At 34.5% G+C, this 15,606-nt stretch overlaps 1 protein-coding gene across 2 annotated transcripts in view; it reads left to right on the forward strand.

Moving 5' to 3' along the window:
* The window catches only part of CRPPA (CDP-L-ribitol pyrophosphorylase A), a gene marked incomplete at its 5' end in the record, with an annotated part of 300,046 nt that overhangs the window by 156,776 nt on the left and 127,664 nt on the right, over positions 1-15,606 (forward strand). For both annotated transcript variants that reach the window (XM_082846264.1, XM_082846265.1), the window contains 2 exons: positions 228-302; positions 760-852. In XM_082846264.1, the coding sequence (XP_082702390.1) occupies positions 228-302; positions 760-852 (168 nt within the window). The remainder of the gene's footprint in view (positions 1-227; positions 303-759; positions 853-15,606) is intronic.

Consider the following 15,606-nt stretch of genomic DNA (forward strand, 5'->3'; position numbering starts at 1 on the left):
ATTTCCTATATCCTTATTTGCTACAATAATGTTAATTATTTTGGGACTACTTCAAGTGGGTTTTTTTTGGTAGCCTCATAAACTTCAGTCTGAATTATTTTGCTCTTATGCATGGTCCTTGGCGTTATGTGCCTGTAGAAATTTTGTGCTCATAAAGTTGTTTATGCTCATGTTTGGTCTTTCTATCTAGTTTGTAAACTCTTTTTTCCTCTAATTTTTTCTCCTAGCATGTAAAAGTCACATCTGGCAGAGATCTTCAGCAAATCATCTTAGAGCAATGCTACAATTTTGTTTGTGTGAATGTAAGTAGTTAATACAAATGATTGAAAGCACTTGAGGATTTGTATACATGTAATGTTTGACAAGTAGTTAGTTTTCTTGTTTCTTAAGTATTTGAATTTAAGATTTTGATAGGTGAGTTGTGTTATTCAATATGTATTTAGAAATGTTATTTTTGTCTCTTGAAATAGGGAAATAACATTTTCTAACAACCTAGTTCACGTAATGAGAAGAGGGTGATATTTCTTTAAACGGTATTTTCAAATTTCTGGTAAAAAGTAGATAAGAAGATAGGTTTGAATTAATGAATTAAAAAAATTTTAATAGCTGTAATCTTATGGGTATCCTTTAACATTGTTTGAAAATTTAAAATTAAGCTTGATAGATATTTTGAATGTTTAAATGTTTAAAAGCTCTCCATTTTTCTACTTGAATGAACTAAGTCACTTAAGAACTTCTTTTACTTTTCTGGTCTTTCAGGTTATGACCTCTGATTTTGAAGAAACCCAGAAATTACTGAATATGCTTGAAGAGAGTAATCTTTCCATTTTATATCCTGTTGTTGTTATTTCGGTAAGTGAATTAATGCAGACTTTTCAAACTTAGGCTTTGTTCCTTGAAATTCAACTTTTCTTTTTAACAAAATTTCATCCAACTGAAGAAATCCATCTAAACCCAAACGAAAAAACTCTTCTCGGTGGGTTCTTGAACGCACTTTCTTGCTTTGAGTAATCTGACTGCAGGTCCTTATTATTTCAATTATTTGGTTGAACTGATAGGTTTTCACCCTAGTAAAAATTGCATGTCTTTTCCTTCATTAGAATTTCAGAGGTTATTGCTGAGTTGACTTGTTGTTTGGATAATGTGAAAGAGCTTTATTTTAGTGTACTACCAGAATGCCATTAGAGAAGAAATCCCAAAGTTAAAAAACTGAGGGGCACAAATCAGATGGAAGAAAATACTCTTAGGTTGTTTCATCTTCTCTGTTCCATGGACAGCAAAAGTAGAATGAGTGGACTTCCCTGGTGGCGCAGTGGTTGAGAGTCCGCCTGCCGATGCAGGGGACACGGGTTCATGCCCCGGTCCGGGAGGATCCCACATGCCGCGGAGCAGCTGGGCCCGTGAGCCATGGCTGCTGAGCCTGCGCGTCCGGAGCCTGTGCTCCGCAACGGGAGAGACCACAGCAGTGAGAGGCCCGCGCACCGCAAAAAAAAAAAAAAAAAAAAAGTAGAATGAGCAACAGATAAAAGAGAAGTCCTAGAAAAATGGCCCATGAAAGTTTTGGAGAGATCTTTTCTGTGAAAGCCTGAAAATGTATGTTTAGTACAGAATTCACTTGATTGGCCTTTTTAACTGTGCAGCAGAGGGGTATTTCAGAGGGCAAGACCAGGAAGTAACAAAACCAGAGCCCAGGACTGACAAACTAGCTGAGAAGAATCTGTTGTCAGCAGCATTTTGCTGTGGGAAGGCGTTCCAAACATGCAATTCTCAAAACAATTGCTTAGCAATTGTTGAATTCATAAAGCTCAGGCCTGTGCCATAGTGTGGGAATTAAATTCTTGTTAGGTGAGATTATTAATACAGAATAAAGAAAATTTGCACTAAAAATAAGTAGCTCTAGACTGAGCCATGCAAGTAGAAACAGATTAGCAATTGGGGGAAGTTTGATGATTTCACCTGCCTATTGTATTTGATTTTATGCCCTAGAGATGAGTTCCATGAGTGCTGCTGGTCATGGAAACCCAGATTCCTCATGTGAATGATTTTAACAGAATTATAGATGTTTTCATTGATATTTTTAGGAACAGCATGAAATGTTCCGAATGCTGAAGGGCTCTAAGTCTCCATAGGTTGGAGATAAATTCAGAGTTCTGTTTGGCTCCCTATTCATCGCTCCACATTAACTTTCTTAGAAATCTCATTCACACCATGTCCCCAGATATTCTTCTGAAGAGGCAGAAGAGTGCTGTAAAGAGAGCAAAGGCTTTGAATTCAGAATACCTTTGTTCCTTGGTCAAGTTACTTAACTTTTCTGAGGCTTGCTTTCCTCCTTTTAGAAATGAGGCTAGTAGCCCTACTTCTTAAATCACTGTCAGGATTAAAATGATTGAATGTAAAATGTAGTTGATATTATAGTGCTGGGCCCTTGGCAGCCGTGCAATGTTAGTTTCATTTAATAGTCTAGCTCCTGCTCTTTCCAATTTGGATGAGACGAACCAAAGCTCACTGATGGTGCTCTAATCTGATTCCTGAGCTTCAGTCCTACATTGTTCAGCATTTTATCAGGTACTTCCATTTGAGTACTTGACTATCTTCTCACACCTAGCATGTCAGATCTCTCCCAGAAGCACATTCCCCATCAGTTGACTTCTCTTAGTGGCAGTATAGTTGTGGCAGGCATGCAGGTGGGAATCTGTGTCATCAATGAATTTTCCTTCTACCCCTTTCCTCTGCTTCTCTTCACCAAATACATACACACACACAGCATTTTTAAACTGTTAGTTCTTGTAGTTTATTGTTACTATTGTATCTCAAGTTCAGTCCTTTGCATTGCTTCCATAAATATTTGCATTTAGTTTTCTGTTGACTCCTGTAGAGTTCCATTTCACATATCCTAGTAAATGCCAGATTTTCATTCTTTTTTTTTGGCTACCTAGTGTTCTGTATTAAACTAAGGGAAAAGATGGACAATCCTCTAGTTAGGAAGGAAGTGTCTACGAGAACTAGTTTTAGAATAGTATTATTATAAGTCAGTATACGCTAAGTCAATATGCTATAAAACCTGTAAAATGTTCACTTTAAACTGGAGAGTTGTCACTCTATAGTTAATACTTGTCTACCTGTTATTTTCCCATTACAGAGGTAGAATCAGTGTGGTGATTATTAGGGTTATTATTAAACTTAATAGGAAAATATCTCTAGAACATATCTGGAATCTGTATCCTTGGGGTGGAACAAATCACTGGCAAGGTAAAGAATACTGCCTTGTTGGATTGAGAGTCAAGTAAATTGTCTCTGGATTTTTTAATTGTCCTATAAATGGTTGTGTAAAGCCTTCATCTTTTTTTTTCCTTCTGATGCTACTTTACCCCCAAATTGCCAAAAGGCCATTTCAGTTTCCCTGTGACTTAAAATTTGGCAGAATCATTCAAATATTCCCCAAATAAATAGTTGTGTGGAAAATATAGTGTAGGATAAAAGACTTAAAGTTGAGTCTAGATATCTGGGGACACAATTTTTACATTAGTTAAGTGGGAACAGTGCATACACATATAGTGTGTGGATATGAAAGTACGAATACCTATGCAGACATGTATACATATATATGTAATTGAAAAGATATTATGTGAATCAGATAGCTCTGAGGCTATGGTGTGTTTACTTTGCTTCTATCTGAATTACTTCTCTAGAAGATTGAGCCAAGACAAAAAGGACCCTACCATGGGGGATTTTTTTTTTTTTTTAAATAAGCCTTTTTAAAGCACTTCTAAATTCTGAGAAGCGTCTGTTCATTTGCTTCCCTCAACAGGTAGATTTTATTCATCAGAAAATAAATCCAAAGTGACATCTGAGTCATAGGAAAGTACCTCCATTTTTATTTTGGGATTATGTGATCCAATAGTTATTGAACGCATGTATTGTAAATGTTCACAGGCCTATTTTTTCTTGGCTGACATGCAGTACAGTGGTCCTTTTTCCTATGCCATGGTTTATCAACTTTGATTTTCAGTCCATCTGAAGAGAGGAAGGCTTGGTAGGAATCAGTCAGATGAAAAGGAAAATTGTGGTTGAGTAGGTGTTTGTGAGGGTTTTTTCAACTCAGAGGGTATTTAGTTAAGGCCCTCATTTGCAGTGTCGTCATGTTTTACTCTACAAGGACAAATATTCAGAAGAAATGGGACTGAAAGTCAGTTTAGCTGGGGCGTTTGTTTGACGAAAACATTAGATCATGTTCTCAGTGCTAAAAAATTAATGTCAGGACTACAGTATTGATGAAGCCCACATATCTCTTCTGTTATATTCTTACGTAGATACAGAAAAATATTTTGGAATACCCTGGTTAGCTGTCATTCAGTAGTCATTCAGAAGGTACGTGTGACTTTCAAGTTCATTCTGGAGTGTTTACACCTTGGAGGGAGCTAACTACTAAAGGAATGGATGGTTAATGGTGCTGGGTTCTAGGTATTTAGGATACTTAGGTTTTAGTTCGGGTTCTGTAGGATTCTTGGTTGTTCAAAGATCAGAGATCAACTTCTCCCTGGATTTTATGAAAGCAAAATGGGTTAGGAAGTACTTAGTGCAGGAGGTTTTTGTTATCTGAGATAAACTGGCATAGGTAGAGGCTACTGCTTTAAGATCCATGTAGAGAAAGGAACAAAATTTTAGCATGAGAAGTAGGACAAATAATTGGGATTTTATTTTAGAAGAACTAAGATATTTATTAAAATAATTTTATCTTCTATTTTTAAAATTTAGCTTATGTTTGCAAAAATAAACTTTTTTGAATGATCTTGTAGACATTTATATGATAATATGTCGTGACATGCTTCATTTCAACTGGTCATTTTTGCGAAAATATTTTTGGTTATTTTTAGTTTTGTAAGAAATATTCTTTATTACTATGTTCAAAATACCTTTTTGGACTATCTATTTGGTCATCATTCTTATATTCTTTTTATGTACTTTAAGTAGTCTCATTTTGCCTGCTTCTTAATTCTTGATGATGTTGAATATGATTTAAGGAATTTATCAATGTTAATTTGATCAACTTAAAAAATCTTCTGTTTTGGTAGGTATAACTTAATTGTAGTTATAATGAGTTATCAGAACTTTCCAAATTTCCGTAGTCAGCTGGAGACTGACGGATGATAAAATAGGTGCTAGCATTAAAGTGAGGAGAGATAGTTGGGTGGGGTCACTGTTTAAGTATTCTGTTTCTCAGTGCATCTGTGTGGCTTAGGATGACGTTTGTTATTGTATGCAATCTTTCAACTGTGAGCCTTTGGGAACACATATTTGGATAGCAATCACACCTTGTACTAGACTAGTCTCTACTTGAAAGAAAAAAAAAGCCTTTTTAAAACTAGAAACTGGTTGGCATGAAGGAATTTAAAAAATTTAGATCACTTTGTGTTTTTTTAACAAGAAAAACCTTATAAACATTAAAGGCCAATGCTTTCTTTCGTAAAGTTGTATAAGAATTATGTTTAAGAATGCTTTTCAGATGTGATTTTTGATGCTGTTTAGTCTATCACGTAAGTTATCAAGGAGCCAAGTTTTTATCCCGAGTTGACTGAAGTTTTTTTTAGCCTGTCGTTCTTGTGGTTACCAGGGGGTGTATAGTACTGCTAGCACCTTTTCCAGATTGCAGCAAGAGGGTCATCTGAAAACTCTTTTGGAATCATCTGATACAATAACTATCAACATGGGACATGTTCAGTTTTCTGTTTTCTACTATTTTCTATTATTTGTTTTTTTCACTAAAGTAATGATAAATATTTTTGTTCACTACTTAAGTAATGATAAACAAATATTTAGAAAAGACAGTATTTGAGATCTATTAGAATAGTAAAAGGTAAATTCATAAAGTTTCTGATATAAAAATCACTCCAAAAAAACCCCATAGGCTTCTATTTAAATTGTACAAGACACAAAAGTGTTAAGAGTCTGAATCGTAGGTTGTCTTTGCTTAGAAATTAATGATCAGAGAAGTGTTTTTTCCCTGGTAATGGAGGAGATTTTCAGAAGACAAAGCTAAGTGTAGCTGTTTTCCATCCAAGATTATCTAAAATCAAATGTAAAACTGTCAAAAAATACTTTCCAGGTCCAGAAAACAAAATAGAGTTTCTACTTTTTTTGGATCTGGCAAGATTTCCACAAAATATTCTTTAGTACTACTATCAGATGAGATAATGGACAGTATATTCTTACTTATTCAGTGAGCATAGCTGATTCATATAATAGGCACCAAAAGTTTAATTTTTAAAAGCAGAAAGAAATTGACCACAAATTTAAGTGGAAGTTAAAAACTGAGAAATGAAGCAGATTCTTTAATTTTACTTGATAAAATAGTTTATCACTTTCCACAGCAAAATAATTTTACAGTAATTATCTGGATAATTATCCAAGAGCTCTAATTTCCCCTGACAATGTAGACAATAATTTTATTGGTGCTTTAGGAGAGATAGGAATCTTTTCATGAATTTACTTAAGCAAAAAACAGAAATTCCCATATGGAATTTTAATGCTTTGAAAAACATAAATAAACCTTCAAAAGTGCCTAATTTAGTTCTAGTTACAGGAAAGTAGTTTATTGACATAATAGATCAGAATACATGATCTTTAAAATACTTCAAAATGTTTAATATTTGAACATGTCAGCAAATAAAAAAAATGGAAAACCACCATCAATTGACACTTGATACATTCACATCTGGGGAAACTGTCACAGAGATGTAAATTGTTTCCAGAAGGTTCCACACTCACCAGTGGCAGAGCCAGGAACAGAATCAATCCAATGTGCAGTTTATCATATACACTTGTTACTCTTATGCTCTCATGAATGTGTTAAATAATAAGATGGAAAGAGATTAAAAATACACATATACATATATATATGTGTTTAAAATTTCTTCCTAATAAAGAACAAATGACAATTGGGAAAACACATTGATTCCTTCTTTTAAGTGCTAATGGTTTCTTTCTTTAGCTTCACAGGGTACTGAGCCTTTATTGAACTTAAGTTATAAAAATCTGTGGTCCTGTTAAATTTCTTAACAGAACCCAGCATGTGTATTTTTCCCTTTAACTTCTTGTTCTATACATTTCATTCTGTTAACCTTATTCCTACTGGACTAAGAAAGTGTGTTTTTAAGGCAAAATTCTTATAAGACCAAAAAAGAGAGCGCTTCCTATCATAATTCTTACTGCTTCCATATTGGGTTTACTCTTTATGGGGCACAGTTTACCTTAGAACAATATTGGTTTGAACTGCGCAGGTCCACTTATAGGTAGATTTTTTTTAGTAGTAAATACCATAGTACTATAGGATCCTAGTTGGTTGAATCCACAGATGCTGAGGAACTGTGGGATGGAGGAGGAATCGTGTATTCGGAGGGCTGACTGTAAGTTATGCGTGGATTTTCAGCTGTGCAAAGGGTTGGTGCCCCTAACCCCCCATATTGTTCAAGGGTCAACTATGAATGTTTCAGGTCCTAGTTTATTTACATTTATTTTTGAATGGATATTGTGTGTGTGTGTGTGTGTGTATGTGAGTGTTTAATAGCCAATGAATGACCAAGGGATTAGGCCCCATTCCCTCTTCTATTCCTATCTCAACCATGTTGCTATTGTAGCCTTATGGATACCTTGATTTTTCCCTTAGAAAATTATAACTTTATTATATGTTAAACGTCTGTGATGTCATCACTTAAGATACTTTAAAGTTCTCTCTTTCATGTTTGTACACAGCTTCAGTGGAAGAAATGCAATCACTTCCACAAAATTCTACAAATGTTTTCATTTGTTTTCTTCTCATATAGTAAGTCTCAGGTATTTCCTGCCTAAATCAGTAATAAAATCTAAGTAAATATTGGTTTAAAATACCTTTGGAACCTTTTTGCCCTTTCAGTCACTAAGGGATTCATATCTAACACAAAGATGAGGAATGATGAAGTCATTCTTGTAGGAGGTGTTGAGTAGAAAGAATTGACTGCTTTTTTAAGTTTTAGGAGATCTTTGCTTCCGGCTAAATGGTTACTAGAAAGTTTGTGTTGTGGGATATAGAAATTCCCTAAGATTAATTGTGATGGACATGTAACTGACGATGTGTAAAGAACTGATTCTCATAGGACATACCTTCTGATAGTCTTTCTTTTAATGAATAAAGGTTATTTATTTTCAGATAGAATGATGTTCTAATGGGTGTACAAATAGAATGAATTCCAGAGAACTTTTTCTCTGTTTTCAGAATAATTTTTTTTTCTTGATTAAGCATGGAGTTTGGAATCACTAATTTTCTATTTTAAGTAGTTTACTAAACTTGGTCAGATGAACAAAGTTGTTTGTGAATTTATTTGCCAGTGCTGTCCTAGCAAATCAGTTTATAAAATTTAACATGAAATGAATAGGAGGCAAAATAAATGAAAATAGCCTCCTTTGTTAAGTGGCTTACATGAATTTTAGCCCTAGAAAAGGAAATAAACAATTGGTTTGGTCATTCCGTTTTTAAAAATTATGTCGGGATTTCCTTTATTAGATTTTTTTTGTGCACTGGATTCTGTTTTAAACAGTGGAAATGGCCCTTAGCTTAATTATGTCATGCTATTTCTTTACAAAGATCGGACTAAATATATTTTCAGTACCGTTTATTATTCTAAAATTACATGTTATACGTCTGTAATTTATTAGAAATATATATGTTAATATGAACATAGCTAAGCCTGACTTTGTTTATAATATCTAAAAGGATTTTACTTCATGGAGAAAACAAAATTCTATTTTTGTAAAGGAGGTGTTGAATAGAAAGAATTGGCTATTTAACGTTTTAGGAGATCTTTGGCAAGGTAAGGATGTGAACCTGGAGTGGGATTCAAGGTATAGGTACTAGGTGTGTGCAAGTAACACACCTGCTAACCTTGTCAAGTTATTTCCTGTCTCTGAACTTTAGGTCAGAATTTTTATCTATAAAAGAGCAGGATGTTCTTGATTGCATCTAAGTGGCTTCTCTTTCTAAAAATATTGTCTATACTACAAAATTCTGTGATGTCTTTTTACTTTTATATGATCCACGACGATGTCTTTTACATAAAGATATAGTAGAGCAATTTAGATGATTACAGTCATGTTCAATATGAATCAGGTGGTAGGATATTCCTTTTTTGAGCAATTTTTGACACCTTTCTGTACTTTAATCCTTATCACAAGACTCATGGGATTTTTAAAATGGTTTCTCTTGTGTTTACCTCTTTCTTATTTATCCTCCTCTTTCATAGGCTGGGTTTTATTGCGTTAAGTCTAGCTCTTCCCTTTTTGCATTTATCCCTTTTTTTTCTCTCTAACAACAGTTGCAAGATTAATTTTTCTCCCATTTCCTGAGAAATCTATCCTTCCATGTGTAGCCAGGTCCTGCCTTCTGAAAATGATTTATTAATCATTAAAACTCACACCAATGCTGTTTCTTACTAATTCATCTTAAACTTACTTTAGGTGCTGTCTAGTTAGCACTTTACAGGGAACTATCCTAGTCTCTTCATTATCTAATTAATTGCTTAATATAAATTCATATAGCATTTACTGAACATCTGTGTGTCAGGTATTTTGACATACATGTAACGTATTTCATAATGTAATACATTTTAAACTACATCTTACTTTAGAAGAATGAGGCATTTCCATATGTGCTAATTTTCCAGATTTTCATATCTTGATCTGAAGTAAGGAAATAATTTTATTTAGCTAATTTTGTTTTTGTAAATGAAGATTCTTAATAATATGAGCTTAATTAAAAGATGAGAAGTGATGCAGTGGTTGGGAGGTCAGAGGACTCTGGTCACTATCTGTCCCTTCTTTCCACCACCCTAAGGTAAGAACTGTAATTAGGTCTGTTTGAGAAAGGGGCAGTTTAGCCTGGAATTAGAATATCAGGATAGATCTTCTTAAGTATAAGGGAGAAAGCTGAAATTTGGAAGGCTGAGTGGGGTCTGAGTCTATGAGGAGTAAGAGGAATAGCATTTCTATTTGGAAAGAGTAGCACATAGGATGGTTAGAACTGGAAAGAGCCAGTGTATCTGAAACAGAGAGAACGAATTACACATTGGGGAGAGTTAAGGTGAGAACTGCACAGGTCTAGGTCAAGGTGGGCCTTCGAAGTTTGAACTCTGTAAAGGAGTACTGCACAGTAGAAATTGATGTGATCAGCTTTGCATTTTACACATCATTCTGGATGCAACACAGAGAATGGACTAAAGTGATCCAGAGGGATTCCTTGATGCATTTGATTTCATTTAGAGGCTCTTGCAGTAGTCTAAGAAATAATGGTGGTGGCTAGGACTAGGGTAGTTTTATAGTGAATGTGCAGAAATGGCTAGAACCAAGATATATTTAAGAGATAGAAGTACCAAGATTTAGTGCTTCATTTAATAAGAGAGGAAGCATAATCTCTGATTTTATGTTTTGTGAAATTGGGTGCATAATAGCAAAATAGGCAACATTAGAGAAGGATCTTTATGGTTTGTTTCTGAAAGCTGAATAGGCAGATGATTATCGTGAACTTGTTGGCAGAAATAATTAGAAAGATTTCACTCATATCCAAAAGCTTTCTAGGCGTTTGTGTGTTGGTGTTTTATGTGTGTGTGTGTGTTTGAACAGAAGTTTTTATCCTAAAACCTATACTTGGAAAGGCAAGTTACATGCCTCCAAGGCCTCCTTAATAATTGAATTTTAATAGAATTCTAGGTATAAGCACAATTTAAAATACCTTTCATATTATAATGCTTTGCCAAGTTATATAGTGTTTGTATGATGGATCATGTTTTTTACAAAATTTTCTCTGTACTAATGCTACACATTCTGAGAAAAAACAAAAACAGTAAAACAAATCTTGTCCATGGTTTGAGTCATTAGCAGACAGGAAGATGGTAAGAATATTCCAAGCCCAAGCACTATTCCCTTAGGATAAAAATTTATAGCTACCTAAAAATAGATTACTTGGGCAGTTTTCTGGAAACTCAACTTTCTTTTATTGAAAGAATGGAAAGGTGATGGAATTAGTGCAAAAAGCTTCTTGTTCCAAACATCCTTTGGCTTGAACCCTCCTTGCAATAAGTTTATACGTGACACTTTCGAAAAGTATAGCATGATTCAGTTTTCCAGGCACCACAGGTTTTATTTTATGGGATTTTGAAGTTTATACTTATTCTACTCAAATGCTGGGATACTTTATTCACTGGTACCTGCTAAGGTAGAATGCAACAGGTGTTGCCAAGATAATCCTAGTGTAAGTAGTGGAAAATTCTTATTTGGGAATGACAGGACTGTTAAGTCTGCCTGTCTCTTCTGAGTACTCTGAGTATTATACCCATTTCTAGATCATTTGAGAAAGAACTATAAATGTCTTCTGAAAAAATTCAGTGTGTTTATGGTAATAACTGAGTTGTAGGATTTTTGCTCAACCAATGAAAATATAACTGATCTTCTGTTTCTTGTTCTTCCCATTTGTAAGAAATGCAGCTCTCACGACATTTATAATTCTCAACCCCACCCCAACCCCAAATGTGGCCTGCTAATGCATATTATTAGTATAATTATGTTAATGTTAGTAATAACAGACATTCATTGAATGTTTGACATAATGAGTCACTATCCTTTCTTTTAAAGTAAATAATCCTATTTAATCCTCAGAGCAATCCTAAGAGTTGATTATCATAGATGCTGTTATCCTCAGTTCAAGAATAAGCGCTGTGCTCATTTCACTTTATCACATGACATTGATGAGGGATGTCAATACTTGCCCTTTTCAAGTAACAATAGATTGTTGAAGAAAAGAGTCTGAAAAATCGTTTAGTAGAATGCTCTCATTTTACAAGAGATAATTGAGGCCGTTTTCTCTCCCTGGATCTGAGATAAATTTTTTATATTAGGGGTGTCAAATTGTTCTTGTAGAGGGCCAGATAATGGATACTTCAGACTTCATCGACCATGGTCTTGGTCGCAACTATTCCACTCTGCTATAGTGCAAAAGCAGCCATAGACAGGATGTCAGAGAACGTGTGTGGCTGTGTTTCTATAGAACTTCATTCACAGAAAACAGGCAGGAGCCTGGATTGACTCATGGGCCATAGGTTCTCGAACTTTGGCTTAAATTGTCAATCTGAAATGATCTGTTTGCCACAGTTACTTAGTACCTTTACTAAAATATCTGTTAGACATTCTTTAATAGACGTATACTCTCTGGGTCATCAGTCTCATGATTTAAAGTATTGCTTGTGTGCCATTTCCTACATTTTTACATCCGATTTTCATTATTCCTATGTTTTGACAGGAATGTTTAAGTGCATGAAGTTTAAAAAGTTTGTAATCATCTTCTTCCTTACAAGAACCATCCCTCCCAAAAGTGTCTCTTTTGTTTTCAGTTTTGACCTCATCACAGCCACTATAACAGGTTTTGCTAATTGCAAATCTACTATGTTACTCTCATTGTCAGGAAGGGAAAAATTTTCCTCTACCCCTCTAAGTTCTTTTGGCTGGTCTAATAATTGATACAAGGCAGATTAACAGGAGAAAAAAAAATTTAATTTTGTATGTGCAAAGGTACCCAAGAGTAATCAAAGCAGCCTGTTGATATACCCTTTTAGACAGAGAAACTTAGGCTTCAGTACTAATTAGTGAAGAAACTAAGCAGAGTGTGTTTACACAGACTTCTCGGCCCTGAATTCCCTGTCTCTGGCCGTAAGAATGTCTGTTTACCTCCTGGTACAGGGAGGGTGGCTTCCACATGGAAACTTATTTCCTGCTTTCGGTGGGACATAAAGGAGGCTCAGAGTGTCCTTGTACCCACTGTTTCTCAAGTAACTTTAATTCAAAACAATCAGTATGTCAAAGTGGTATATTTGGGGGTGGCCTGCCCTGAACCCTGTCATTATTTAAACCTTCTAGACACTCCTCATCCCCTCCTGGACAAAGCTCAGTCAGATCATAAAGCCTTGGGCTGTTCTGGCTCTTGCTTAATTTTATCATCCTTATTCTTCTTTCTTCACTGAGCAATTTGCCCTCTGGTAATACTGAACCACTATAGTTCTGCACATGTACTGTGTTACCTGACACATCTGTGTTTACTCTGGTGAGTTTTTCTACCTGAGACTCCATTCTTCTAGTGCTTGCTTGCTTGACTCCTATTATCCTTAAAGTGTGAGTGACAATATTTTGTCTTGGAATCCTTCCTTTACATTCGTGTGCTCAGAGTCTTTTCCCCTTTTTCAAGACAGCTTGTGTAGGCATTCAGAAATGTTTATTGACTTGAATTTGCCTTGACATTTTCACTTACAAGTGTAAGTACATTAAAACAGAATCAGTTATCCTTAGAAATTCAAAGTGTTATAATGGACTTTTGTAGTGGTTTGCCCCAATGCATAGAGCGTCTTTACTTGTGAACTCCAAAAATACCTGTTTTTTAAAAAAATCAGAAAATGCTGATCTAAATGGCCTGCAGACATCCTTAATAATAATAGCAGTAATACATTTTATCATGTAAGATGAAATTTTAACAACACTAAAATCTGTAAAGATTATATACTAAACTCAGTGAAGAATCACACACCTGTGTTTTGTAACTTCTTCAGTGATTTGTTTTCTCTGACAGTTTTTCTCAGAGTTTTCTCAAACAGAAAAATAAGTAAATAAATAAATACAGAGTTAAATGTTTCAGATAATAGTAGCTAAACAAATCAGTGCTTCATATTGGGATTGCTTTTAACTTTTGGTTCTAAAATTTGTTACAGACGATACAGATGTTACTTAAGTTAATTGTAGTTGTACATAAATAATGCTTTAGATAATTGTATTAATAGCAGAATACAACAGTGGCAGAGTTATGTCCTTATAAGAGAGTCAATCTTGTGAAATAATCTGAAAAATGTTCATTTTATGATTCTTTTACATGTTTTAAAGTAATACTCGGTTTTTCTATTGATTGTTTAAAATACGAAGTTCTCAAGTCCCTCCCATCAGGAAGCTTGCACAAGCCTCTTAGATAGCCTCATCCACCAGAGGGCAGACAGCAGAAGCAAGAAGAACTACAATTCTGCAGCCTGTGGAGCGAAATCCACATTCACAGGAAGATAGACAAGATGAAAAGGCAGAGGGCTATGTACCAGATGAAGGAACAAGATAAAACCCCAGAAAAACAACTAAATGAAGTGGAGATAGGCAACCTTCCAGAAAAAGAATTCAGAATAATGATAATGAAGATGATCCAGGACCTCGGAAAAAGAATGGAGGCAAAGATGGAGAAGATGCAAGAAATGTTTAACAAAGACCTAGAAGAATTAAAGAACAAACAAACAGAGATGAACAATACAATAACTGAAATGAAAAATACACTAGAAGGAATCAAGAGCAGAATAAATGAGGCAGAAGAACGGATAAGTGACCTGGAAGACAGAATGGTGGAATTCACTGCTGCGGAACAGAATAAAGAAAAAAGAATGAAAAGAAATGAAGACAGCCTCTCGGACAACATTAAATGCACCAACATTCACATTATAGGGGTCCCAGAAGGAGAAGAGAGAAAGGACCCGAGAAAATATGTGAAGAGATTATAGACGAAAACTTCCCTAACTTGGGAAAGGAAATAGCCACCCAAGTCCAGGAAGTGCAGAGAGTCCCAGGCAGGATAAACCCAAGGAGAAACACGCCGAGACACATAGTAATCAAATTGACAAAAATTAAAGACAAAGAAAAATTATTAAAACATGAAGTTCTCATTCCATTACTTTGATCTTTTAAATAAGGATCTGAAAAAAAAAAGTATATACAAATGTAACATTTTTACTGGTACTGTAAAACTCATTTACTTTTTAATTCTTTGAATCAATAGAAACATTTAAACATTTTCTATGGTTGATATTTTAATGCAAAGTACTATTTTATTTACTACTTTTTATTAAATGCCATTATTTCCCAACCTACTACCTTTGCTGGTATTTTATTTTGTTAAGATTTACAAATGAGTTGTTAGGCATTTGCTCTCAGTTTCCATGATAGCTTAAAACTTAGTTTCTATTCATCAGAATTATGAGTTGAATTTCATGATGGCATTGATTTAAACTTGTTCTAAAACAAAGGGATTTAATATTAAAAGCTTGTTCTTTTTTTCTTTTTAGAAGTACAATTTATTAAATTAATTTTCGTTAATAAAATCCATGTAATTCATAAGTAGTTGAAGTGAGATGAAAGTTTTTCTGAAGTTTTTGGGGCTTTTTTATCCTTAAGATAAACTCTTACTTTGATTTGCATAGTATTGGCCAGTTTCATCAATTTTTAGATTCCCCTGATATTTCTTTTGAAAAGTGATGTTTTGAAGATGTTAGGCCTCATTCATACAATTTACTTTTCTGTACACATATGTTGATAATTTTGCAGTATCTCTTGTGTGGATTCAAAGAACCTCTGGTCTATCTACCAATTCTTTCTAACTCAATTATTTGATAATTACCAGAACTTTCATTTTCACCATCCTTCCTTCTACTTTGGTGGGCATTAAGCAATGCATTACTTGGATATATACATAAGCTTCACAAATTGACTTCTTTCTTAGTCAAATAAACAAAG

The sequence above is a fragment of the Leucopleurus acutus genome, assembly GCF_964270905.1.
Source record: "Leucopleurus acutus genome assembly, chromosome: 9".
Lineage (NCBI taxonomy): Eukaryota > Metazoa > Chordata > Mammalia > Artiodactyla > Delphinidae > Leucopleurus > Leucopleurus acutus.